Source organism: Argopecten irradians, chromosome 13 (genome assembly GCF_041381155.1).
Source record: "Argopecten irradians isolate NY chromosome 13, Ai_NY, whole genome shotgun sequence".
In the NCBI taxonomy this organism is placed as follows: Eukaryota; Metazoa; Mollusca; class Bivalvia; order Pectinida; family Pectinidae; genus Argopecten; species Argopecten irradians.
The window spans coordinates 35,499,291-35,526,974 of NC_091146.1; the positions used below are offsets into that span (position 1 = coordinate 35,499,291).

Below are 27,684 nucleotides of genomic sequence, written 5' to 3' on the forward strand. Positions count from 1 at the left end.
ATGGTATGAGTGGGAGACAGTTGTTATGAGTGGGAGACAGATGTGATGCGTGGGAGACAGTTGTTATGAGTGGGAGACAGATGTTATGAGTGGGAGACAGATGTGATGCGTGGGGGACAGTTGTTATGAGTGGGAGACAGATGTGATGCGTGGGAGACAGATGGTATGAGTGGGAGACAGATGTAATGCGTGGGAGACAGATGGTATGAGTGGGAGACAGATGGTATGAGTGGGAGACAGATGTGATGCGTGGGAGACAGATGGTATGAGTGGGAGACAGTTGTTATGACTGGAAGACATGTGTTATGGCAGGGAGACAGATGTTATGACTGGAAGACATGTGTTATGGCAGGGAGACAGATGTTATGAGTGGGAGACAGATGTTATTAGTGACAGACAGATGTTATGACTGGAAGATAGGTGTTATGAGTGGGAGACAGATGGTATGAGTGGGAGACAGATGGTATGAGTGGGAGACAGTTGTTATGAGTGGGAGACAGATGGTATGAGTGGGAGACAGTTGTTATGAGTGGGAGACAGATGTGATGCGTGGGAGACAGATGGTATGAGTGGGAGACAGATGTTATGACTGGAAGACATGTGTTATGGCAGGGAGACAGATGTTATGAGTGGGAGACAGATGATGTGTTGAGTGGGAGACAGATGTTATTAGTGACAGACAGATGTTATGAGTGACTGGAAGATAGGTGTTATGAGTGGGAGACAGATAAATATGAGTGAGAGACAGGTTTGAGTGTGAGACAGATGTTATAAGTGCTCTAGACAGATATTATGAGTGGGGTGGAGACAGTTTTATTACCTGAAATGGGAGACAGATGTTTCAATTGGTAAAAAATGGTGTGGTCGAAATGTAACATATGTGATAAAGTTCAACAGATGGTTTGTTGTGCATTAACAGTTGTTATGAATTTTGTTGATAAACAGTTTACAACATGATGTTATGAGTGGCGCGAGTTTTAAAATATTGTACAAAAAATTGATAACACAGATGTTAAACAATGAAAAAATACAGATGTTCAATATGGTACATTTTAATGAGTGAAACAATTTAAAGGTCAACCAGACAGTTTTAATTTATGATTTAATGTGAGATGTTGTTACTGTGTTCTGATATGGGCAAGAATATACTAGTACAGATGTTTTAGACAGTATTGTTAACATTCTGAAAATTGTTTATGAAATCAAGACAGTGTTTTATCAGGGAGACAGATTTTATGAGTGGAGTAAGAAACAGATGTTGATTTGTACATTTTTGAGACAGTGTTATAAGTGGGAGACAAATTTAATGTGCATGGGATCAGATGTTATGATTACAGATGTTATATGTGTGGGAGACATTGTTTATGAGTGGGAGACAGATTGTATATGGTATTTTAAAGTGGAATAAGAACATTATATAGTAATGATTGTATATATATTTTGATGTGGGAGACAGTTGTTGATGTAAATGAGACAGATTTTATGAGTGTGGAGAGAACAGATGTTATGAGTTAAAAACCTAGACAATATTTGACAATGTTGAGTTATGAATTAGTGGGAGACAGTTGTTATTAGTATGAATGGAGGACATTTCTAAAAAATTGATGTTATGAGTGGGAGACAGTTGTTATGACTGGGAGACAGATGTTATGAGTGACAGACAGATTTTATTGTATTTGTGCAACAGTTGTTATGAGGGAAGACAGAATTTATGTTATTGGGAGACAGTTGATAAGTGGGAGACAGATGTTATGAGTGACAAACGCAGGTCAGACAGATGATTGTGTGAGTTTCATTCTTTTAAATGAGTGGGAGACAGATTATGTTATTCAATACTACAGATGTTATATGAATACTCAACATGTTTTATGAGTTGGGAGACAGTTGTTATGATGGGAGACATTACAGTTTTCAAATAGTTGACAATCAGAAGCAAGTTGGGACAATGTTATTTTTTTTCCTAGACAGTTGTTATGAGTAAATGGGAGACAGATTAATTTTATGGGTGACAGATGTATGAATTGAGTGATCGAGATGAGAACATAGATTTATGATGGGAGGACAGAATACAAATGTTATCCGGCAGAACATTGTTATGTGATCATGAGACAAAATGTTAATATGAGTGATAATTTGACAGAATGGTTGTATTGAATTATTTAGATCCAGTGGGAGATTTAACAGTTGAATTATGATGAGACAGAATGTTATGATGAATAGACAGTTGTTATGAAAGTGGGATACAGACAGTTATGATGAATCCGTGTGCCCATTATGGGCAAACACATTATTGTTATAAAGTGGAATGGGCCATAGATTTGTATGTTATGAGTTTTGGGAGACAGTTGTTATGACAGACATTTGTTATGATGTGTTATTGGATTTTACAGATGTTATGTGAGTGGGAGACAGTTGTTATGAGTGGGGACAGCTACTTATGAGTGGGAGACAGATGTTATGAGTGGGAGACAGATGTTATGAGTGTTCAGACAGATTAATGCCGTTAGTGGACAGACATACAGACTGTGACCATTATGTCTATTAAGACATTGTTAATTCAGACAGATAAATATATTGAGGAGACAATCCTGTTTGTATGAGTGGGAGACAGATTTATGGTGGGAGACAGATTTATGAGTCAGACAGATTTCTTATGAGTGTGGAGACAGATTTAGTTATGATCCTAAATGGTCAGGAGACAGTTGTACATGATGACAGACAGTTGTTATGAGTGGGAGACAGATGTTTGATTTGAGGAAGGTTAGACAGATTTATGAATGGGGGAGGGGAGACAGTTTATTAAAGCCAGGATTTATGGTTCAACAAATGTTATGAAACTGAAGAATAGAAATGATCGTCAGACAGTTGTTATGAGTGGGAGACAGATTTTGGGGAGACAGATTGTCGATGACTGTGGAATACCGACATTCCCTGTTTATATGGGGACACTTGTTATGAATGGGAATTTATTTCTGTTTTTTTGAGTAACAGATGTTTTAGCTGGAGACAGTAATTATGAATGAGTGGGAGACAGAAATATGTTATGAATGGGAGACAGATGTTATGATGGGTACAGTGTTTGGAACAGTTGTTTATGAGTTAGACAGTTATTAATTAGTAATTGAGACTCAGTTGTTATGATGAATAATTTCATTAAGACAGATTTATGATGGGAAGACATATTTTTATGATTAGAACATTTGAAGATGTATGAGTGGGAACAGACTGTTATTTAGAACAGTTGTTATAGTGGGAGACAGTTGTTGACAATGTGATTTTCTGTGGGAGACATTGAATTTGTGAATGATGGGAGACACATGATTATGAGTAAATCTCAATGAGACAGTTTGTTATGATTTTGAGAGAATTTAAGATGAGTGGGAGACAGATTTATGAGTGGGAGACACATAATTTGTTATGAGTGGGAGATGCAAGAATGATTGTAATTTTATGAGTGGGAGAGACATTTTATTTAAAGACAGAGGTTTAAAGTGGGAGACAGATGTTATGAGTGGGTAAAATCTACAGTTGTTAAATGAGTGGAGACAGTTGTTATGATTGGGAGACACAGATGTTATGAGTGGGATGGGACAGATATGAAGTGTGGAGACAGAATGTTGTTATGATTGGGAGACAGATGTTATGATTTGAGACAGTTGTTATGAGTGGGAGACAGTTTTATGAATGTGTCCCACAGTTTTATAGTGGAGACATGAATGGTGAGAATGAATGATGTGGAGTGAAGGTGATATCAGATTTATTAGTTAGATGTTAGTTGGGTGGGAGACAGATGTTATGAGTTCAGAGACGAATGAGTTAACATGTTATGAGTGGGAGTTGTCATTGTTATAGTGACAGATGTTATGAGTGGGAGACAATGTATGAGTGGGAGACACACATGTTTAGTGAATACAGATTTTGAGGCCAGGAGACAGTTGTTATGAGTGGGAGACAGTTGTTATGAGTGGGAGACAGATTTTATGAGTGGGAGACAGATTGTTATTTGATAATCAGATGTTAAATGAGTGGGAGACAGATACAGGCAGTGAGTGGTATTAGACAGACATGACTGAAGTGAAATTTTGTGTATGAAGACAGATTGTTATGATTGGGAGACAGATGTTTGACGTGGGCAACAGTTGTATAACATTAGATTTCATGTTTGGAAGATTTTTTGAACATGAGTGGGAGATAGTTGCCATTATGAGTGGGAGAACAGTTGTTATGAGTGGGAGACAGATTTTTTGAGTGGGAGACAGTGAATATGTAGTGGGAGACAGATGATATGGGAGACAGATTTTTTCATGATGGGAGAAATAGTTTTATTAACTTGAGACAGTTTTTTAAAAGATGGGAGACAGATGTTATTGAATAGACAATTATTTACAAGTTATAACATTTTTTATGAGTGGGAGACAGCTGATGTTGATGAAGAAGTTTTCAGATGTTATGCAAATATATCAGAAGATATTGATTTGTCGGAGACAGTTTAGACATGATGGTGAGAGGTTGTAAATGAGTTTTACAGTTGTTATGTTTGGACAGTTGTTATGAGTTGGAGACATTTGTGTTATGAGTCAGACATGATGTTATGTATACAACAATTTTTTATAAAAGACTTGTTTTAACAAGACAGTATTGAATTATCTTTACATCATGTTATGATAACTGGGATGACAGTGTATGAGTAGACAGATGTTGTTGATTGGGAGACCAGTTTTCTGAGTATGAGTCCCCAGAAGTTTTATAAGTGTGGAACAGTACTCATGGTCCCCAGATGGGAGTTGTTATAAAATGTTTTACTGGTATGGTCCCTAAATTGGTTTACTTTCCCGTATTTTGCTTAATAAATTTTATGATTTAAGAAGGTTCATGAGTTCTGAACTTACAAATGTTAACTTACAGTGAGCACCAATTGATCTTGTGGGCATTGAAATGAACGTGTTACATGACCATCAGTGTTATAACAATGTCGTCACTATACAGTTTGTTAAGGGAGACCATTTACATGAAGTGTTAAAGAAAATATGGGCCGCACCATCATGACACTGAACAATTAGTGAAGAGAATATTTTATTTTACCATCACTTACACTGAACAATGGGGTGGGCAGAAATATTGGGCCGCACCATCAACTTATAATGTGAAAAATGGAGTGGGCAGAAAATTGGGCCGCACCTGGTGCCAAACCATACACTTTAGTGGGCAAAAATTGTTATTGGGCAGAAGAAATAATGGGCCCCCACCTTATCACTTACACTGAACATGGTGGGGCAGTAAATTGGGCCGCACATCACTTACACTGAACAATGGGTGGGCAGAAATATGGCCGCACATCACTTTACACTGAATGGCCCTATAAATGTTTTGCAGAAATATGGGCCGCATCCATCACTTACACATGACAACAATGTTGGTGGGCAGAAGTATGAGGCCAGCACCATCACTTACACTGAACAATTTGATTGGCAAGAAGTATGGGAGCGCAACCATCACTAACACTGAACAATGAGTGGGCAGGTAGAAATAAAGGACCCACCAATCACGTTACACTGAACAATGGGTGGGCATAATTATGGGCCCCGCTACCATCACTATACACCTCGAAACAATTGGGTCGGCAGAAGAATTAAGGGCCGCACCATCACTTACACTGAAACTATGGTGTGGGCAAGAAATATATGCCGCTAAACCATCATTTACACTGAGACATATGGTGGGCAAAATATGGCCGCCACTTCAAGTACCACAGAACAATGGGTGGGCAGAAAGTAGGACCGCACCCCATCACTTACACTGAACAATGGGGTGGGCAGAAGTATGGGGCCCAACCATCCACTTACACTGAACAAAGGGTGGGCAAAATATGATGGTCCACACCCAGCACTTACCTACTGACCCATGGTTGGGCAGAATGTATGGAGCCCCACCAATCACTTACACTGAACAATGAGGTGGGCATAAATATGGGCCACACCAATCCACTTACAACTGAACAATGGGGTTGGCAGAAATATGGCCGCATCCGCACTACACTGACCAATGGTGGGTAAAATAATGGGCCTGCCCCATCACTTTACACTGACCAATGGTTGGGCAGAAATATGGGCCCCCCAAAACACTTACACTGGAACAGTGAAGTGGGCAGAAATAGGGGCCCGCACCATCCACTTACAGAGACCAATGGTGGGCAGAAGTATGTCCGCCCATCAATTACAACTGAACAAAGGTGGGCAGAAGTATGGGCCGCACCATCACTTACACTAGAACTATGGGTGTGGATGGGCAGAATATGGGCCGCAACATCAACTTACACTGAACAATTTGTAGTGGGCAGAAATATGGGCCCCCACCATCACTCCACAGAACAATGTGGGTGGTGCAAATATGTGCCCCACCATCCCCTTACACTGAACCAATGGGCTGGCTGAAATATGGCCCACCCGATCACTTAACACTGAACAATGGGTGGCAAATATGGGTCTGCACCCATCACATTTACACTGAACAACGGTGTCAGAAATATGGGCCCCCAACCAAGCACTTACGCCTGAAACAATGAGTGGCAGAAATAGTAAGGCCCGTGCACCATCACTTAGCACTGAAAATGAGTGGGCAGAAATATGGGTCCCCACCCAATCACTTTACACTGAACAATGAGTGGGCAGAAATATGGGCCCCACCACATTAATTACACTGAACAATGGGTGGGTCCGAAGATATGGCCGCACCAGCACTTACACTGACAATGGTGGGCAGAAATATGGGGCCACCATACTTAGCACAGAACAATGGGTGGGCAGAAATATGGCCAGCACCATTCACTTACTACTGAACAAATGGTGGCCAGAAAAATATGGGCCGCACCCATCAATTACACTGAACAATGGGTGGGGTGCAGAAATATGGGCCCCACCATCACTTACTCTGAACAATGGGTGGGTCAGAAATATGGGCTCCGCACCAACACTATACACCTTGGGGGAAAAAAAACAAGAAGTGGGCAGAAAATAGGGGCCCAACCATCACTTACACTGAACAATGAGTGGTCATAAATATGGGCCACAACCATCACTTACAACAGAACATATGGGTGGGGCAGAAATATGTGCCAACACCCATCACTTATACTGAACCATGAGTGTTGCGGAGAAATATGGGCCACACCATCCACTACAACAACAATACGGTGGGCCTAAATAATGGGGTGAGCCGCACCATCACTTACACGGAACAATGAGTGGCCAGAAATAAGGACCTCCCCACCGATCACTTACACTGAACAATAGGCGTGCAGAAAAGTATGGTCTGCACCATCACTTTTTTTGTTTACACAGGAAACAATGGGTGGGGCAGAAATATGTGGGCCGCACCGATCACTTATACTTGAACAAATGGGCGGGCCGAAATATGATGTCCCCACCTTCCACTTCCACTGAACAATTTGTTAGGTGCAGAAATATGGAGTCCGGCACCATTCACTTCCAACTGAACAATGGGTGGGCAGAAAATATGGGCCGCAACCCTTACTATACAACTGAACAATGGTGGAGGTAGAAAGTATGGGCCGCATCCATCACTTATAGCTGCACAATGGGTGGGCAGAAATAATGGGCCCCACCATCACGTACAATGAAACAATTGGTGTGGAGTAGAAGTATTGGCGCCTTACCTTCACTTACACTGACCTTGATGGGCAGTAAATATAGGCCCAACCATCGACTTACACTGAACAACTCGTGGGTTGAAAAATGGGCCGCAACCACACTTACAGCTGAAATATGTGGGGCATGAAATATGGGCCCCACCATCACTTACACTGAACAATGGGTGGGCAGAAATATATGGGCCGCCACCATCACTTACACTTGAACAATGGCGGTGGGCAGAAAATATGGGCCGCACCATCACTTACACTGAACAATGGGTGGGCAGAAATTGATGAGCCGCAACCATCAACTTACACTGAACAATGCAAAGGGCGGGCAGAAGAATATTGAGGCCCGCACCATCACTTACACTGAACAATTTGGGTGGGCAGAAATATGGGCCGCACCATCACTTACACTGAACAATGGGTGGTGGGCATTGAAACTATGGGTGCGCATAAATATGGCCGCACCATCACTTACACTGAACAATGGGGTGGGGTAGAAGTATGGGCCGCACCATCACTTACTGAAACATGGGTGGGCTGCCCCCACCAACTATAATGAACAAAGTGTGGCAGAAATATGGGCCGCCCATCACCATCACTTACAGTGAACAATGGGTGGGCATGGAATGGGCTGTACCATCACTTACACAGAACAATATGGGTCAAAATAGTGGGCCGCACCATCACTTACACTGGAACATTGGTGGGCAGAAAAATATGGGCCCCACCATCACTTACACAATGGGTGAACGAATGGCCGTAGGGCGGGCAGAAATATGGGCCCGTACTCACCACTTCACTTACACTGAAATATAATGGTCACCAACACTTACACTGTGGGCGGGCAGAAAATTTGAAGCCGCACCCATCACTTACACTGATTACGAATGGGTGGGCCCGCAACCATCACTTAAATATGGGCAGAATATGGGCACACCATCACTTACACTGAACAATGGGTGGGCAGAAATATGGGCGCCGCACCATCACTTACACTGAACAATGGGGTGGGCAGAAAATATGGGCCGCAACCATCACTTTACACTGAACAATGGGTGGGCAGAAAATATGGGCCCCACCATCACTTACACTGACAAACAGGGAGGGCGGTGCACAGAAATATGGGCCCCACCATCACTTTACACTGAACAATGGGTGGGCAGAAATATGGGCCCACCATCACATTTCACTGAACAATGACGTGGGCAGAAATATGGGCCCCAACACAAACTTACAACTGAACAATGGTTGGGCATAAAATATGGGTCCCCACCATCACTTACAACTGAACAATGGCTGTGGGCAGAAATATGGGGGCCGCACCATTCACTTACACTGAACAATGGGGTGGCAGGAAATATGGGCCCCACCATCACTTACACTGAACAATGGGTGGGCAGAAATATGGTGCCTCACCATCACTTACACTGAACAATGGGTGTGGGCAGAAATATGGGCCACACCATCACATTACACAGCAACAATGGGCTGCAGAAATATGGGCCACACCAACACTACACACTGTACAAATGGGTGGGCAGAAATATGGGGCCGCACCATCACTACAACTGGACCAATTGGGTGGGCAAAATTTGGGCCCGCACCACCCTCACTTAACTGAACAATGGGTGGGCAGAAATAGTGGGACCGCACCATCCATACACTGAACAATGGTGGGCAGACAGTATGGGCCCGCACCATCACTTACAACTGAACATTGGGTGGGCCATAAGTATGGCCGCACATCATCTTATACGCTGAAACAATGAAGAGGGCAGAAATATGGGGCCCGCACCATCAACAGACTGGGTGGGCAGAAGATGGGCCGCAACCATCACATACACTGTGAACAATTGGGTGGGCAGAATGTATGGGCACAATTCACATACACTGAACGCAAATATGGGCCGCACCATCACTTACACTGAACAATGGGTGGGTGGTGGGCAGAACAAATGGGTGGCTAAATATGGCGCACCATCACTTACACTGAACAATGATCGAGTGGTGCAGTAAATATGGGCCGCACCATCACTTACACTGAACAATGGGAGTTGGCAGAAATATGGCGAGCACCATCACTATACACTGAACAATGGGTGGGCAGAAGTATGGGCCGCACCATCACTTACACTGAACAATGGGTGGGCAGAAATATGGGCCGCACCATCACTTACACTGAACAATGGGTGGGCAGAAATATGGGCCGCACCATCACTTACACTGAACAATGGGTGGGCAGAAATATGGGCCGCACCATCACTTACACTGAACAATGGGTGGGCAGAAATATGGGCCGCACCATCACTTACACTGAACAATGGGTGGGCAGAAATATGGGCCGCACCATCACTTACACTGAACAATGGGTGGGCAGAAATATGGGCCGCACCATCACTTACACTGAACAATGGGTGGGCGCAGAAATAATGGGCCGCACCATCACTTAACACTGAACAATGGGTGGGCAGAAATATGGGCCCCACCATCACTTACACTGAACAAAGTGGCAGAAATATGGGCACCCACCATCACTTACATGAACAATGGGTGGGCAAAAAATAGGGCCACACCATCCACTTACACTGAACAATGGGTGGGCAGAAATATGGGCCGCACCATCACTTACACTGAACAATGGGTGGGCAGAAATATGGGCCGCACCATCACTTACACTGAACAATGAGTGGTGGGCAGAAATATGGGCCGCACCATCACTTACACTGAACATGGGTGGCAAAATTATGGGCCGCACCATCACTTACACTGAACAATGGGTGGGCAGAAATATGGGCCGCACCATCACTTACACTGAACAATGGTGGGCAGAAATATGGGCCGCACCATCACTTACACTGAACAATGGGTGGGCAGAAATATGGGCCGCACCATCACTTACACTGAACAATGGGTGGGCAGAAATATGGGCCGCACCATCACTTACACTGAACAATGGGTGGGCAGAAATATGGGCCGCACCATCACTTACACTGAACAATGGGCTGGCAGAAATAAGGGGCCGCAACATCACTCTACACTGAACAATGTTGTGGGCAGAAATAATATGGGTCCGCAGCCATCACTTACAGACTGAACAATGGGTGGGCAGAATATATGGGCCGCACCATCACTTACACTGAAACAATGGGTGGGCAGAAATATGGGCCCCACCATCACTTACACTGAACAATGGGTGGGCAGAAATATGGGCCGCACCATCACTTACACTGAACAATGGGTGGGCAGAAATATGGGCCCCACCATCACTTACACTGAACAATGGGTGGGCAGAAATATGGGCCCCACCATCACTTACACTGAACAATGGGTGGGCAGAAATATGGGCCGCACCATCACTTACACTGAACAATGGGTGGGCAGAAATATGGGCCGCACCATCACTTACACTGTAACAAATGGGTGGCATGAAATATGGGCCGCACCATCACCACTTACAACTGAACAATGGGTGGGCAGAAATATGGGCCGCACCATCACTTACACTGAAACAATGGCGTGGGCATGAAATATGGGCCAGCACCATCACAAACACTGGTAGCAATGGGCGGGCAGAAATATGGGCCCCACATCACTACACTGAACAATGGGTGGGCAGAAATATGCACCATCCACTTAACACTTGAACTCCATCAATTACACTGAACAATGGGTGGGCAGAAATATGGGCCGCACCATCACTTACACTGAACAATGGGTGGGCAGAAATATGGGCCGCACCATCACTTACAACTGAACAATGAGTGGGCAGAAATAATGGGCCGCACCATCACTTACAACTGAACATGGTGGTGCAATGGGTGGGCAGAAATATGGGCCGCACCATCACTTACACTGAACAATGGGTGGGCAGAAATATGGGCCGCACCATCACTTACACTGAACAATGGGTGGGCAGAAATATGGGCCCCCACCATCACTTACACTGAACAATGGGTGGGCAGAAATATGGGCCCGCACCATCACTTACACTGAACAATAGGTGGGCAGAAATATGGGCCGCACCATCACTTACACTGGTACAACAGAAATATGGTCCCCACCATCACTTACACTGAACAATGGTGCAGAAATATGGCCGCACCATCACTTACACTGAACAATGGGTGGGCAGAAATATGGGCCGCACCATCACTTACACTGAACAATGGGTGGGCAGAAATATGGGCCGCCACCATCACTTACACTGAACAATGGGTTATGGGCAGAAATATGGGCCCCACCATCACTTGCACTTGAACAATGGGTGGGCAGAAGATCTATGGGCCGCACCATCACTTACACTGAACAATTTGGGTGGGCAGAAATATGGGGCCGCACCATCACTTACACTGAACAATGGGTGGGCAGAAGTATGGGCCCACCACCATCACTTACAACTGAACAATGGGCGGTCAGCACTTAAATATGGGCCCGGGCCGCACCATCACTTACACTGAACAATGGGTGGCAGAATATGGGCCGCACCATCCACTTTACACTGAACAATGGGTGGGCAGAAATATGGGCCGCACCATCACTTACACTGAACAATGGGCGGGCAGAAATATGGGCCGCACCATCACTTACACTGAACAATGGGTGGGCAGAAATATGGGCCGCACCATCACTTACACTGAACAATGGGTGGGCAGAAATATGGGCCGCACCATCACTTACACTGAACAATGGGTGGGCAGAAATATGGGCCGCACCATCACTTACACTGAACAATGGGTGGGCAGAAAATATGGGCCGCACCATCACTTACACTGAACAATGGGTGGGGCAGAAATATGGGGGCCGCACCATCACTTACACTGAACAATGAGGTGGGCAGAAAATATGGGCCCACCACCATCACTTACACTGAACAATGGGTGGGCAGAAATATGGGCCGCACCATCACTTACACTGAACAATGGGTGGGCAGAAATATGGGCCCACCATCACTTACACTGAACAATGGGTGGGCAGAAATATGGGCCGCACCATCACTTACACTGAACAATGGGTGGGCAGAAATATGGGCCCCACCATCACTTACACTGAACAATGGGTGGGCAGAAATATGGGCCGCACCATCACTTACACTGAACAATGGGTGGGCAGAAATATGGGCCGCCCACCATCACTTACACTGAACATGGGCAGGGCATGAAGTATGCCCCGCACCTATCACTTACACTGAACAATGGGTGGGGCAGAAATATGGGCCGCACCATCACTTACACTGAACAAGAAAACCATTGTTGTTTTGGGCAGAGATGTTGAGCAGCAGATTATACAGGGCAGAAATATGGGCCGCACCATCACTTACACTGAACAATGTCAAGTGCTGTGGTGTCCCCCTTAAAGGCCCATTTGGAGTTTTGGAGTTATGCCCCTTTACAGTGAAGTAGTTATTAGTTTGGAGTTATGCCCCTTTACAGTGAATTTTGTTATAATTTTGGAGTTATGTCCCTTTACAGTGAATCCTGTTTTAGTTTGGAGTTATGCCCCTTTACAGTGAATTGTGTTATAATTTTGTTGAGTTATGCCCCTTTACAGTTAATTTTGTTATAATTTTGGAGTTATGCCCCTTTACAGTGAATTGTGTTATAATTTTGGAGATATGCCCCTTTACAATGAATCTCGTTATAATTTGGAGTTATGCCCCTTTACAATGAATCTCGTTATAATTTGGAGTTATGCCCCTTTACAGTGAATCCTGTTATAAGTTTGGAGTTATGCCCCTTTACAGTGAATTTTGTTATAATTTTGGAGTTATGCCCCTTTACAGTTAATCTTGTTATAATTTTGGAGTTATGCCCCTTTACAGGAATTTTGTTATTTTGGAGTTATGCCCCCTTTACAGTGAATCTTGTTATAATTTTGGAGTTATGCCCCTTTACAGTGAATCTTGTTATAATTTTGGAGTTATGCCCCTTTACAGTGAATCTTGTTATAATTTTGGAGATTATGCCCTTTACATTTTGAATTGTGTTATAATTTTGGAGTTATGCCCCTTTACAGTGAATTGTGTTATAATTTTGGAGATATGCCCCCTTTACAGTGAATCTTGTTATAATTTTGAAGATATGCCCCTTTACAGTGAATATTGTTATAATTTTGGAGTTATGCCCCCTTTACGACATACTTGTCTATTTCAGATTGTTATAGTTTTAGAGTTATTCCTCTTTACAACTTGTCTATTTCAGTTTGATCGGAGGCTCCGACTACAAGCTGATCTACCGGCATTATGCTACATTGTACTTTGTCTTCTGTGTGGACTCATCGGAGAGTGAGCTTGGTATTTTAGACCTGATACAGGTATCATAAGTCAAACTTTTATATCATAATTAATAATGATGTTGAAATTTACATAGAGTGAGCTTTAGACCAAATACAGGTATCTCAAGTCAAACTTTTATATCATAATTAATCATTATATTGAACTCTACATAGAGTGAGTTTTAGACCTAATATAGGTATCTCAATTTAAGTCAAACTTTTATGTTATGATTAATTTTTATCAAATAATGTTGGATTCTATGCAGAGTGACTTTGGTATTCTAGACCTAACACAGTAAATTCAATATTTATATATTGATAAGAATTTTCATTTAATTTTTAATCCGCGAAAGTTAATCTTCACAAATTTGTTTTAAAATGGAAAGCGCAAAATGAAGTAGCCACAAATTAGAGTGTTTGTTTACAGAATCATGTGTTTACCATTTTCAGTGTTAGATTTTCGTTGTTTGATTGTGTAGTTAATTTGTTGTTATTTGTTTTGTAGGTTTTCGTGGAGACGCTGGATAAATGCTTCGAAAATGTTTGTGAACTGGATCTAATCTTTCATGTGGATAAGGTAAGGTATAGACGTCCTTTAGGCTGTCAATCCACCGTCAATCCATCCTTCCTTTCATCTTTCTATCAATCTGTCCGTCAATCCAACTTTCCTGTCATCTTTCTATCAATCTGTCCGTCAATCCATCTCTCTATTCATCTTTCTATCAATCTGTCCGTCAATGCATCTTTCCTTTCATCTTTCTATCAATCTGTCCGTCAATGCATCTTTCCTTTCATCTTTCTATCAATCTATCCGTCAATCCATCTTTCCTTTCATCTTTCTATCAATCTGTCCGTCAATCCATCTTTTCTATTCATCTTTCTATCAATCTGTCCGTCAATCCATCTTTCCATTCATCATTCTATCAATCCATCTGTTTACCCATCTTTCTATTCATCTTTCTATCAATCTTGCTGTCAATCCATCTATCAATCAATTTCAAAGAAGTAACAATAATTTATTTCTTCATACTGTTGGTTCATAATTCTGAAAATTTTTCCGGGATATATAAATATTTGGGCCTCAAAGTACATGGTGATCATCATGCAGGTTTTTACATCTAATTCTTAACATTGCTTTTGTTTCTAATGTCTACTACCTGTAATTGGTTTCCAGGTAAAATACATTTAAATAGATCTGGTATGTATTTCTATTGTCTGTTACCTGTAATTGATTTCCAGGTAAATTACATTTAAATAGATCTGGTATGTATTTCTATTGTCTGTTACCTGTAATTGATTTCCAGGTAAATTACATTTAAATAGATCTGGTATGTATTTCTATTGTCTGTTACCTGTAATTGATTTCCAGGTAAAATACATTTAAATAGATCTGGTATGTATTTCTATTGTCTGTTACCTGTAATTGATTTCCAGGTAAATTACATTTAAATAGATCTGGTATGTATTTCTATTGTCTGTTACCTGTAATTGATTTCCAGGTAAATTACATTTAAATAGATCTGGTATGTATTTCTATTGTCTGTTACCTGTAATTGATTTCCAGGTAAATTACATTTTAACAGATCTGGTGATATATTTCTATTGTTGTTTTTATTTCCAGGTAAATTACTTTTTGACAGATCTGGTGATATATTTCAATTGTTTTTATTTCCAGGTAAATTACTTTTTGACAGATCTGGTGATATATTCCAATTGTTTTTATTTCCAGGTAAATTACTTTTTGACAGATCTGGTGATATATTCCAATTGTTTTTATTTCCAGGTAAATTACTTTTTGACAGATCTGGTGATATATTCCAATTGTTTTTATTTTCAGGTACATTACATCCTAACAGATCTGGTGATATGTTTCAATTTGTTTTTATTTCCAGGTACCTGGACGGTGGCCTGCGGGAGAACAGATCTGGTGATATATTTCAATTGTTTTTATTTCCAGGTACATTACATCCTAGCAGAATTAGTGATGGGAGGTATGGTCTTAGAAACAAATATGACGGAAATAATTACACGGATTGAGGAACAAAATAAACTCGAAAAGTCAGAGGTAAGAAACATTGTCGCTGATTTTATCTCCAATATAATTATATAGAGAAAAAACATATCAGTACTAATCTTACCTATTCATCCCTAAAAACAACTATGAACTTGCCTTGTTCTGAGGCTGGAAGAGTCCACTGTGAAATTACAGGGGTGAATGAGTTTAAAAGGGTATTGTGTCTACTGCTTTCATAATAGGTAGCATAGATCATAATTAGTTTACTTTGGAGAGTTATCTGGAGTGAAATTAAGAGATGTACGTCTAGTGTGTTTTCTTTAAGATCTAGTAATTTGATGTCATGGCGGTTATGTATAGTTTTTCAGTTGTTATGTAACTTATAAGATTTACTTTTAACTGATTCTGTGTAGTTGCTTATATTTCCCTTGTGACTAGGTATACATTGTGATGTCATTATTTTGTGAGTAAAACCCATGTCGTTGTCTCTGAAAAATATTTTTAAAATGGCATATTTGTATCCCTTAGCGATCCTAACACTCCATTTATTGTCATGCAGAACAGATTATCACTGATCTTGGCCATTTTTGTCTGTCATCTCCAATTTGATACAGGCTCTCTGATTGGTCCACTCGCTCATCAGAGTCAATCAGAGAGCTTGTATCAAACTGGAGATGACAGACAAAAATGGCCAAGTGAGTGTATATTGAGGATCTGCACTTCAGGGATGCATTCGTTGAATGGATGGCAATTTTATTCAGTTTGTGCTCATTGGGGAATCAGGATCTAGGGATATACATGTAGTGTGTACTTTTCCGATTAACAATTTTTATACGAATTCTCGTAATTCAACTTGCGATATGAAATAAAATTCGCCCATCATATCATATAACATAGTGACCAGTAAGGAATTGTCTCCAATGTTAGCTAAAAGAATATCCAGATCGGATGATTTTTTGTGGTGTTCAGAGCATTTTGAAAATAATTACTCCCTTTTCTGGAAATGGGATACAGGTCAGAGTATCCAAGTATTTTTAGTATTTTTTTTTTTTTTTTTTTTCTGCGTCATTAACCTGTGTGCCAAGTAAGCTAAAATACGACCACATCCAAAATATCCCATTAAGTGATGGCATAGATGAGAAGGGGGGAGGGGGGATGTATATAGAGTTACTTTAGCAAACTCTTTTACACCATGTTTATGTTTATCACTCTTTCTTGCTGAACTTAAAGAAGTTTACTTAGCCGTCTAGTTTAAATAAATCAAATTTCATGCATGAGAGTTAATTTGAATTAACAAAAATTTATCAATTTCATAGAAAAGTAAGTTTTCATCCATTTCATCTTTACCACTTTGTTCAAATAAAGGAAGAAAAATAAAATTAAATTAAATGTTATGAACTTTTTAGTTTACCTAACAAGTTTTCATCCATTTCATTTTTGCCCTCGTGTTCAAATAGACAAAGAAATAGAAAAGACAATTAAATTTCACAAGTTTAATTTGAATTTACTTAGCATAAATTTTTGAAATTTCAGAGAAGAGTAAGTTTTTGTCCATTTCATCTGTTCAGTCGTGTTCAAATAGACAAAGAAATAGAAAAGACAATTAAATTTCACAAGTTGAATTTGAATTTACTTAGCCTAAATTTATGAAATTTCTGAGAAAAGTAAGTTTTTGTCCATTTCATTTTTGCCCTCGTGTTCAAATAGACAAAGAAATAGAAAAGACAATTAAATTTCACAAGTTGAATTTGAATTTACTTAGCGTAAATTTATGAAATTTCAGAGAAAAGTAAGTTTTTGTCCATTTCATTTTTGCCCTCGTGTTCAAATAGACAAAGAAATAGAAAAGACAATTAAATTTCACAAGTTTAATTTGAATTTACTTAGCGTAAATTTTTGAAATTTCAGAGAAAAGTAAGTTTTTGTCCATTTCATCTGTTCAGTCTTGTTCAAATATCTAGGGGTTAAAAAAGAAAAGAAAATGAAATTTCATGAACTTTTGAGTTTAATTTACATGAAATTTATCAAATTTCAGAGAAAAGTAAGTTTTCGTGCCTTTCCTCTTCTGTTTAGTCCCGGTGGTGACGCCAAGGTGACATGAATGGTTTGGGTTGTTTCCTTTGTTTCCTATCCAATGCTATTAACTCAGTTTGAGATTTGTTCAGGGTTCATGATTTAACATCTGCTAACATCGTGTGTTGTTGACAAGATTAACAGAAGAATGTTTTGATCAGTCAAAGCTTTGTCTGAAAGCTGGAGTTGTTTTTGTATTTGATTATTTGAATGTGTTGTTTTTAGGTCATATGACCTTTAATCGTCATACTTCTTCCGCATTGTGCAAACTTTTCACATTTTGAACTTCTTCTCAAGTTCTATCGGTGGGGTTTGGCTGAAACTTGCCTGGAATGATCCTGATATGATCTCGACAAAGTTTTGTTACATCTCTGGTTGATCCCCTTCACCTCTGGAATACAGTGACTGAGTGGTTCAGGTGTCTCAAATTCTACCACTAGCCCTCCACCTCTGTGTCACAGTGGCTGAGTGGTTAAGGTGTCTGACATTGTACCACTAGCCCTCCACCTCTTGTGTGGTAGCCTAGTGGTTATGGTGTCAGACATTGTACCACTAGCCCTCCACTTCCTCTGTGGTAGCCTAGTGGTTATGGTGTCAGACATTGTACCACTAGCCCTCCACTTCCTCTGTGGTAGCCTAGTGGTTATGGTGTCAGACATTGTACCACTAGCCCTCCACCTCTTCTGTGGTAGCCTAGTGGTTATGGTGTCAGACATTGTACCACTAGTTCTATACTTGGGGCTTAGGATTTTAGGTATTGACTATAGTTGGTGATGTGACTGGCTTATGACATGCGATCTTCTAAATATAGTTTGATAAATCATCTTGATTCTATATTTGATATTTTACATTCTATTAATAGAAAATTTTACAGATACCAGTAAGTAGACTCTTTGCCTGGGTTGTCGCAAGTCATTCTGACGATGTATTTAGCTAAGGGGAGATAACTAACGCCACAAGTATATTACTAACCACAGTAGATAGTTATTTGGCATGTATATACAGTATAGAAATATTGGCCTTATTGATCTGTTAACAGTGAAGGTCATTTAAGAATGGCCTCCCTTCTGTGCATTGTGTTGCATGTGTGAATGTGTGTATGTTTTGGGAGGCTGTGGTATGTTCATGCTGTGTCTCCATGTGATAGTGGAACTCTTGCCCTTTTTATAGTGCTGTCTCACTGAAGCATGTCAGCAGAGACTTTGAACAGCACACCTCACCCAGTCACATTATATGTACTGACACTGGGCAAACAATATTTACAGGTTTAATCCAATGAAGTTTTATCATTATCATACATAGTGATGGGAGTAGTGATGGGAATCGGTTGCATTTTCATAATCGATTATCGGAATGTCAAAATCAATCGATTATAATCGGTTTTCAAATTCAGGAAACAATTGCTCTATTTATTGGAATTATACACTATCCTGAGATTATTGCGATGTATAACTATGTTTGTAACCGCGAGAAATAACTACTAATATCACTTGAATTACGAGGTAATGTAATAATATTGTAAGAAAGCATGTCGGCTGCGACGGACTAATGTGTCATGATTTATACTGAACTGTACGGAAAGCATGTCTGTAGGGTAATAAAAATGGGCTAAATATTCAGTTGAATTATGATAAACAAAAGTTTTGTGACACAAATCTAAAGATTTAGGACCATTTTAAAAAAACTCTGATTAATTGGTTTTACAATTTCTTTGATGATCGGTTTAAAACAGAATTTCGACTGATTTTCAATTTTTTTCGATCATCGGCCCATCACTATACCTACGATTAATGAATTTTATAAGTTACAGTTTTTATACAGCTTAGCTTACTTTTTATCTATCAAGAGTCACAGCTTTAACTTTGTTAGGGTATACACGTCATGCTGTCAGTAGCACCCACGCTCTCAGTCAGTCGCTATTGAATTCTCAGGGCAAATGGAAACAAGACATCGTGGACATGATTAAACAATTTATAATGAGTATCGTTGATGCTCTGTAGGTGGTGGAGCATCTTTAAGCTCCCTGAAGCAGAAGAGGTGAAAATTGAGTGTTCAAAAGTAGGAAAGGGCAAATTGAGTACTAAGATATGAGAGGGCAAATTGAGTGCTAAAAGTAGGAGAGGGCAAGTTGAGTACTAGAAATAGGAGTGGGCACATAGAGTACTAAAAGTAGGAAAGGGCAAGTTGAGTACTAGAAATAGGAGAGGGCAAATTGAGTGCTAAAAGTAGGAAAGGGCAAGTTGAGTACTAGAAATAGGAGAGGGCACATAGAGTACTAAAAGTAGGAGAGGGCAAGTTGAGTACTAGAAATAGGAGAGGGCACATAGAGTACTAAAAGTAGGAAAGGGCAAGTTGAGTACTAGAAATAGGAGTGGGCACATAGAGTACTAAATGTAGGAAAGGGCAAGTTGAGTACTAGAAATAGGAGTGGGCACATAGAGTACTAAAAGTAGGAAAGGGCAAGTTGAGTACTAGAAATAGGAGAGGGCACATAGAGTACTAAAAGTAGGAGAGGGCAAGTTGAGTACTAGAAATAGGGGAGGGCACATAGAGTACTAAAAGTAGGAGAGGGCAAGTTGAGTACTAGAAATAGGAGAGGGCACATATAGTACTAAAAGTAGGAGAGGGTAAGTTGAGAACTAGAAATAGGAGAGGGCAAATTAAATACTTGAAGTAGGAGAGAGCTTATTAATTATAAGTTTTATTATAATTCACCATAAAAAAGGGATATTATTAATATGATTCACTGGATATAAATTCAGAGATCATTCATCTGAAAAAAAAGTTTTATTCAATTGAACTGAAAAGAAGGGTAAAAAGATATTATCGCAAATATTAATGTATACATGTAGTTGTTAAACTTCGCGGGTGTAACATTTTGTGATTTACTGCTCTGAACCTATTCGTTGGGATTTATTTTCGCGACTTATCTTTATAGCCTTTTAAAGTCCCATTCTTATGACAAACTATAATATGTGAAACCATGATTTTAATAAATTTCACAATTTTGGATAGAACCGCGAATTTTGCAAAATTAAACCCTGCGAATATTAGCCACTATATAGTACTTTACACCTTTGTGTAAGCTGCAGTGAGAATGACATTCTCAGGTTTGGTGATAGGTACAGCACATTGTTATGTTGCTTGTAGTGGTTATAGTACCACAGTTATATTTAATGCAGCGTTAATATATCCATAGCTTTGTATAGTATACATGTATTTATTACAAGATCCGCCTTGTATAATTATATCCAGTGATTTCGCCCATGTCTTGTTTTTGCATATGTCACTAGTGTAATATAACCTTGATCGATATTCATTGGCTGGACATGTACATTCATAGTGACTAGGCATCAGTAAACAATGACGTGCTCACTATGAATTTCCAACCAATGAAAAGGGCTTCAGGTGATATTCAAAAATGTTGTGACAAAATGGCCGCTTCTTCTGGATTTTTTGCAACACAATTTGACGTTGAGACTGTTCGAAATGTAGGTTGTTGTGGTTGTATGATACCAGATTCTTTGTGTTCATTTCATGTGAGATTTTATGAAATGTGTCTCGAAGATTTGATTTTAATAAAAAAAACTTCTTAGACTCAGTTTATATACAATTTGGTTAATTTACTGGAACTAACCATTATTGTGAAGCATGGGTAGAACAAGATCATAAGAAAGTTTCTATAAGCCTTAATGCTTATCTCCCCTGAATGAAAATCGGAATGAAATCTTCCAAATCTCCTGAGGCAAACTCGATTTGCACTTTATTTCCGTGCTTCTAGACAGAAGAGCTTCCCAGAAGTGTTAGTTTAGAAGTAGAAGAGGACAAATCAAGTTAGCCTCTATAATTCTCACCTGCATTTGTTTAATGTATAGTTGTTAATTTGTGTGGATGTAACATTAAGGAATTAAATCTCACAGGTTTATTTTCACCAATCATATTTGTGGCTTTCGAAAAACGTCTTTCATCATTTACTATATAGACAGATATTTTTGCTGGGATGATATTTTAGCGATTTAGCGGGACATTGATATGATCGCAAACATTTCCGCAAAATATTGAGAAATGGTTGAACGATATATACACTTCAATACAATTTTGGTCCGCGGAAATAACCAGCTGTACTATATTGATAGAAAACTCCAGTCAATTTTTAAATCTGCTAATCTTTGCAAACTTGTTTTGAAATAGAAAAAATAGCAAAATTTAATAGCCACTTAAGAAAGTTGGATTACAGTGTAATGACAATCAAAATCTGTTTCTAAGAGGAGACAACTCTGATGGAATAGAGGTAACTCAGTCTGTATGTTTGGATCATGTTTTTTTTTTTTTTTTTTTTTGTTGATTCGTGTTCTGGTCAACATTTCAGGGAGAATGTTCAAAGCCACATAGACATTGTAGCTGCTTGTCTGCATGAAAAACAAAAATTATGGTCGAAAATTTGGCCGCGGAAGTTTGTTACTTTAGATGAAAATCATAAGTGACACATTTGTTTGTACAGTTGAGTCAATATGCTGTGTCTTTTACACATGATTGACATACTTAGTTATGCTGTGTCTTTTACATGTGAGTGATGAAAATGAAGATGAATGTTTGTTTTACTGCTGTTTCCAGCATGTATATGTACATGTTTCTTCTTGTCATCATTAAACTGTAGTTTTTATATGAAGAAGCTGAATAGAAATGAAGAGCAATGGAATCAGAAACGTTGAAATTTCGGTTTGATTAGTGGTACTAATTAAAAGAAATAGGTCTGAAATTATACATTGGGTAATGAATATCATTCTTATTGATGCTCCACCTCTGACAAATGGTATTTTTTCTCTATCCATAAAAAGGAACAGACGATTTAGTATTTTTCTTCAGTTACAAAAGTTACTTACTTAATTTACACCATTACCACAATTGAAAAGTTTGAGCTTCTAGTTTTACTTCAAGATAAAAATATTAAAAAACAATTACCCTAATTGCATCCCGAAAAAAATCCATGGTACAATGTCCTATATGGAATGAAGTGCTGATTGTGCATGCACCAAAAGCAAAATAAATGATTATATATCAATTTTTGTGTTAATTAGACATATCTATTCATGATTAAACAACAATTATTGTTCAAGTGATGATTATCCTTTATGCTCTGTCGGTGGTGGAGCATTTTTAATTACCATTTTAGGTGAGGATTTAAAACTGTATTTACAATTATGTGCAAACATCTTAATTGTTTTAGTAAGAATTTGTACTAAGGGTACAGACCGTGATTTCTCCAAACAGACTTAAGTCGCACATTTAAACTTAAGTTACAGAAGGAGAAAAACTGAAGTTTTAACTTCACATGTTCCACCGCCGACAGAGCATGAATTATTTTTATCATTTGAACAATAAATTGTGTTTATATGTGTCTAATTAATACAAAAATGCATATAAAGTAATTCAGTTTGGTTTTGGTGCATGCACATATAGGACATAGTGCCATGGGTTTTTTTTTCGAGATGCAATTAATTATTTCTAATATTTTTATATTGAATTAAAATAAAAAGCTCAAACTTTTCAGTTGTGATAATGGTGTAAACTAACTTTTATAACTGAAGAAAAATTTGTCTGCTCCTCTTTTTAATAAAAAAAAAACCACACCATTTTTTAGTGGTGGAGCATCTTTCACTATTTATTGAAATATGAATTAAATGAACACTTGGAAGAGAAATAACCCAACTAGATAATGATATGAGACTTAAAAGAAAATACATCACCTAAAATGTTTATAATGACATAGTTGCCTTCTTTGAACTAATTTTTTTTCACTTCAGTACTTTCAGTACTTTGATTGTTGTGTGTTGCAGGCGGGAATATCGGCGGCCCCGGCCCGGGCAGTGTCCGCCGTCAAGGATATGAACATCCCACAGAAAATCAAAGACATGAAGATGCCAGACCTTCCATCCATAGGAAACCTGAAGTTTTAACCTCCGTCAACTGGGCTGTGCAATCTGGGTTTACTGTGAAATCATTATATTTTGTGGGGGTTTAATTTTTGTGGCTTAAGTTTTCTGCCCCAAATCATTGAATTTATATCCCCATGAAAGCAGATCTTTATTTTAATGGTATGTTAGTTTATGCGTTCCTAGAATGATTAATACCCAAATGTAGAAAGTCTGTTTTGGGCATACAATAAAATGTTCCAAGCACAAATAAACTGCCATGTGTAAGGTCATCTCCCCAGAAATTTGAGTGCTGAAGAAATTTCGAAATTTTTTAATCCACAAAAATTGAGCTCAACCAAAATAAAAGATTTCACAGTATTTGATTTAATTCTTAATGAGTCAAACTGGTGATCATTTCTAACACATGTTGGAAAATGCATGCATAGGATACTAAGATTTGTTTTAATGGAGTAAAAATTTCACATTATTCTTTTAAGACTTATAACTTGCGGGGATAATTTTTTCTTGATTTACCAATTAAAGACCGTTATACACCTAGTAGATATTTTTCTCTATTAGTGAACAATTTAAATTTCGATTCATATTTCTGCAATCATGGTATATTGTTATGTTGGTTAAATGCGGAAGTGGATGTGGCGCAGTGGTAGAAGGTGCAGCTATGTTTGGCTAGACGATTGGGTGCCGTAGATTGTGAGTTCGAGGCCCGGATAGGGCACGAGTCAATAAATTGTCATGATTTGTTAAATTGTGTTTCTTTGATATTTTAATGTGGAAGTGATATAGATGTATTTATGTATCTATAAGCTTGAAATACATGTACCGGTAATTGGAAACCTATAAAAATCCTGGTTAAATGTGAAAGTGATATATTCATGTATCTATAAGCATGAAATACATGTACTGGTAATTGGAAACCTATAAAAATCATAGAAACATGCTTTATTGATTCACTACGGCAGTGCTCCACTAGCACACATAGGGACCATTTCGTACACGGCCTACTATGATCCCCGGCCGAGTACATGATTCGTTTTATTATAGTGCTACATAGATCAATGGAGTCTTTCTTTTGAAAATGACCATCAACCATCATTACATAACCTTTATTATTATTCATAGGACAGACTTTAACAGAAAACACAAAATTGTGAACAATTTATGGTACAAGTCTAAAATGAATTGTGAAATTCTTAATCAATTTTATAATATCATACATTGTGTACCTTTCATTACAAAATGTTTGTTTGTTTATATGAGTTAAAAAAAATGAAAGTGTTTTGTGTGTACATAAGAATTTTGCTGATGAGCAATCGACAAGCCTCTTGCTGATATGCCAACTCTTCTTCTTCTTTTTATTTTGTTTTCAAAGCAAAAAAAAACGTATTCCCCAGACATGAAAAACATAGATGACTGCCAAATTCTAAATAGAAATTTTGATGTTTATGTAAGAGTTATTTTATCTTCCATAGTGAATCATTCTATTAACAAACCTGGCACGTCCTTACATGACCCTGGCTGTTAATAGGACGTAAAAATAAACAAACCAAATGAATCATTCTAAACTTTGAACATGGAATCCCAAATAAAACCATAAGGGGAAATAGGGTTACTTACTCCATAGGCATTGTACATATCACACTAAGTATGAGAAATATTCAAACATTCTTGCATCAATTCATCCATAAACAGACTTCTCTATCAGAACAGTTTGAAGCAATATTTATACAATAAATGATCAAAAATCTTTATCACCTACAATGTACATGTACAAGGATCTTCGTATTATCATAATCTTGTATTATTCCGTATTTGAATATTACAGAGTTATCTGCCCAAGCGGGTAGGTATTGATTGTGATGTCATGCATTTCAAAGGGCAGCATCATACTTTTCAGAGAAAAAGACGTGAGTTGCACCCACTAAATATTGATGTCACAATAAATATACATACCCTAAAGGGGGGTAACTCTGTAATATGGAAAGACCGAATAGACCTCAAGTAACATCTTACCCATTGCAGACACCTTGATTGGTTTTAGGGTTAATTTTACAAATTATTTTACAATTATTATAAAAAAAATTGGGCCAAATTTTATACTCTGTGATACTATTAATCAACCTTTTTTCGCATGTGGTTAAATTTCGCTGATTTCACAGGCAATAATAAATCGCAAAAATAAATCTCCGCGAAACTGTTTCAGATACAGGTTAAGTAGAGCTCCAGAAATCTAGATTGCAAAATTAAATTTCTGTGAAAACATACTTAGGTATAAAAACGCAAAATGAAGTTTCTGTAAAAAAAAAAAAAGTTTGTTTATATTATCACTAGAATCAATATTTTTATAATCATCAGACATTTGTAATAACGTTAACCAATTTACTGTCACCACGACGTAATTTGGCAGTTTCGTGTCTAACTTCCATTTTGACGGTGATTTGATTTGTGATATAGAAACGTAAGGTTCGTCTGTATCTTTAGTGTGGCTATTTATTTTCAGGATTTCTACTTGACAACAAAATACATGAAATTTATTCACATGTGAAAATTAGTTGATTTGTAGGACATCTATTAGAGGAATTTGGCATGTCAACAAAATGAATGTGTACCTTATTCCATAGTGATGTTGTTAGATTTACAGAACCATGAATACAGTTACTATGTAAGTCAGAATTGTTGTCTATACATGTATGAATGAAACTCCTGGCATGAATGATCATGGGAAGAGAGAAATAAATTATTGTAACAAATAATGTATTTGTTTTTTTTATGGAACCTATATTCTCATTCATCGAATCACTTCACAATGAGTACACGCCCCAGCAACACTCATTGGTCAACTCCAACTCTCTTGATTCCGATTGGCTTTCAACTTTGGACTTCTTTTCTCATATTTTCTTTTAAATTTACTTACATAATTATAAACAACAAAACATTGACTATCTATTTACTGCGGAAAGATATAGCCCAATATGTGGTTAACTTGAATGCAGGCAAGAAATGAGGATCTTCACGGTATAAATATGTAGAGTTAAATTATGAGATAAAGCAATTCGTCAGATTGTCACTATTATATGGATTATCTAGAGCTTGTGGCTTTTCAAAATTTGAAAATGACCTATATCGGGTTTGATAAACATGACAAACAACGATCACTGGTTGGGGGACCTCTATTTGTCCGAGATTATCCAGGTATATGCAGTTAAGCACTGTATCAGTAAGTCTCTGCATCGGGGATATGGAAGCTCTAGATCTATTCTGTCTTTGCATATTACAGAGTTAGCTCCCTTGCGGGTAGGTATTGATTGTCAATTATTTTGCAAGCACAATTCAGATCATTTTGTCCAAAAAGTATGAACATATGCTCACAAACACATGACGTCATAATTAATACCTACCTGGTAAGGGCAGATAACTCTGTAATATACAAATACAGAATAGTATTGCCATGATTTCCAAAGATTTGAAGTCTACATGAACATTCCTAAAATTTAAGTAATCTCTTAACTTAAAATTCTCTATAGGAAATTAAGCATTACAGATTTTAAGGAAGGCAGTATTTTTTTACAGGAAAATTTAAGTAAGAGGACCTTAATGTTCATCAAACTGGCCCTGTTTTGAAATTGCACATGTAATAGTCAACACTGTACCTTGTCTCAACCAGTTGTTGATGGAACCAACTTATTTGGCCTGTACCGTTTTTCTCGTAATAAGCCCCAGAGCGCTTCAAAAATTAT

The 27,684-nt window shown here is 38.6% G+C and overlaps 1 protein-coding gene across 1 annotated transcript; it reads left to right on the forward strand.

Moving 5' to 3' along the window:
• Positions 1-12,131: 12,131 nt before the first annotated feature.
• LOC138305845 (AP-3 complex subunit sigma-2-like) lies at positions 12,132-26,700 on the forward strand. The gene is made up of 6 exons (XM_069246109.1): positions 12,132-12,391; positions 13,855-13,966; positions 14,433-14,504; positions 15,885-15,992; positions 18,877-18,894; positions 23,852-26,700. The coding sequence occupies exons 1-6, from the start codon at positions 12,132-12,134 to the stop codon at positions 23,969-23,971; spliced, it is 690 nt and encodes a 229-aa protein (XP_069102210.1). The 3' UTR covers positions 23,972-26,700.
• The last annotated feature ends 984 nt before the right edge of the window (positions 26,701-27,684 follow it).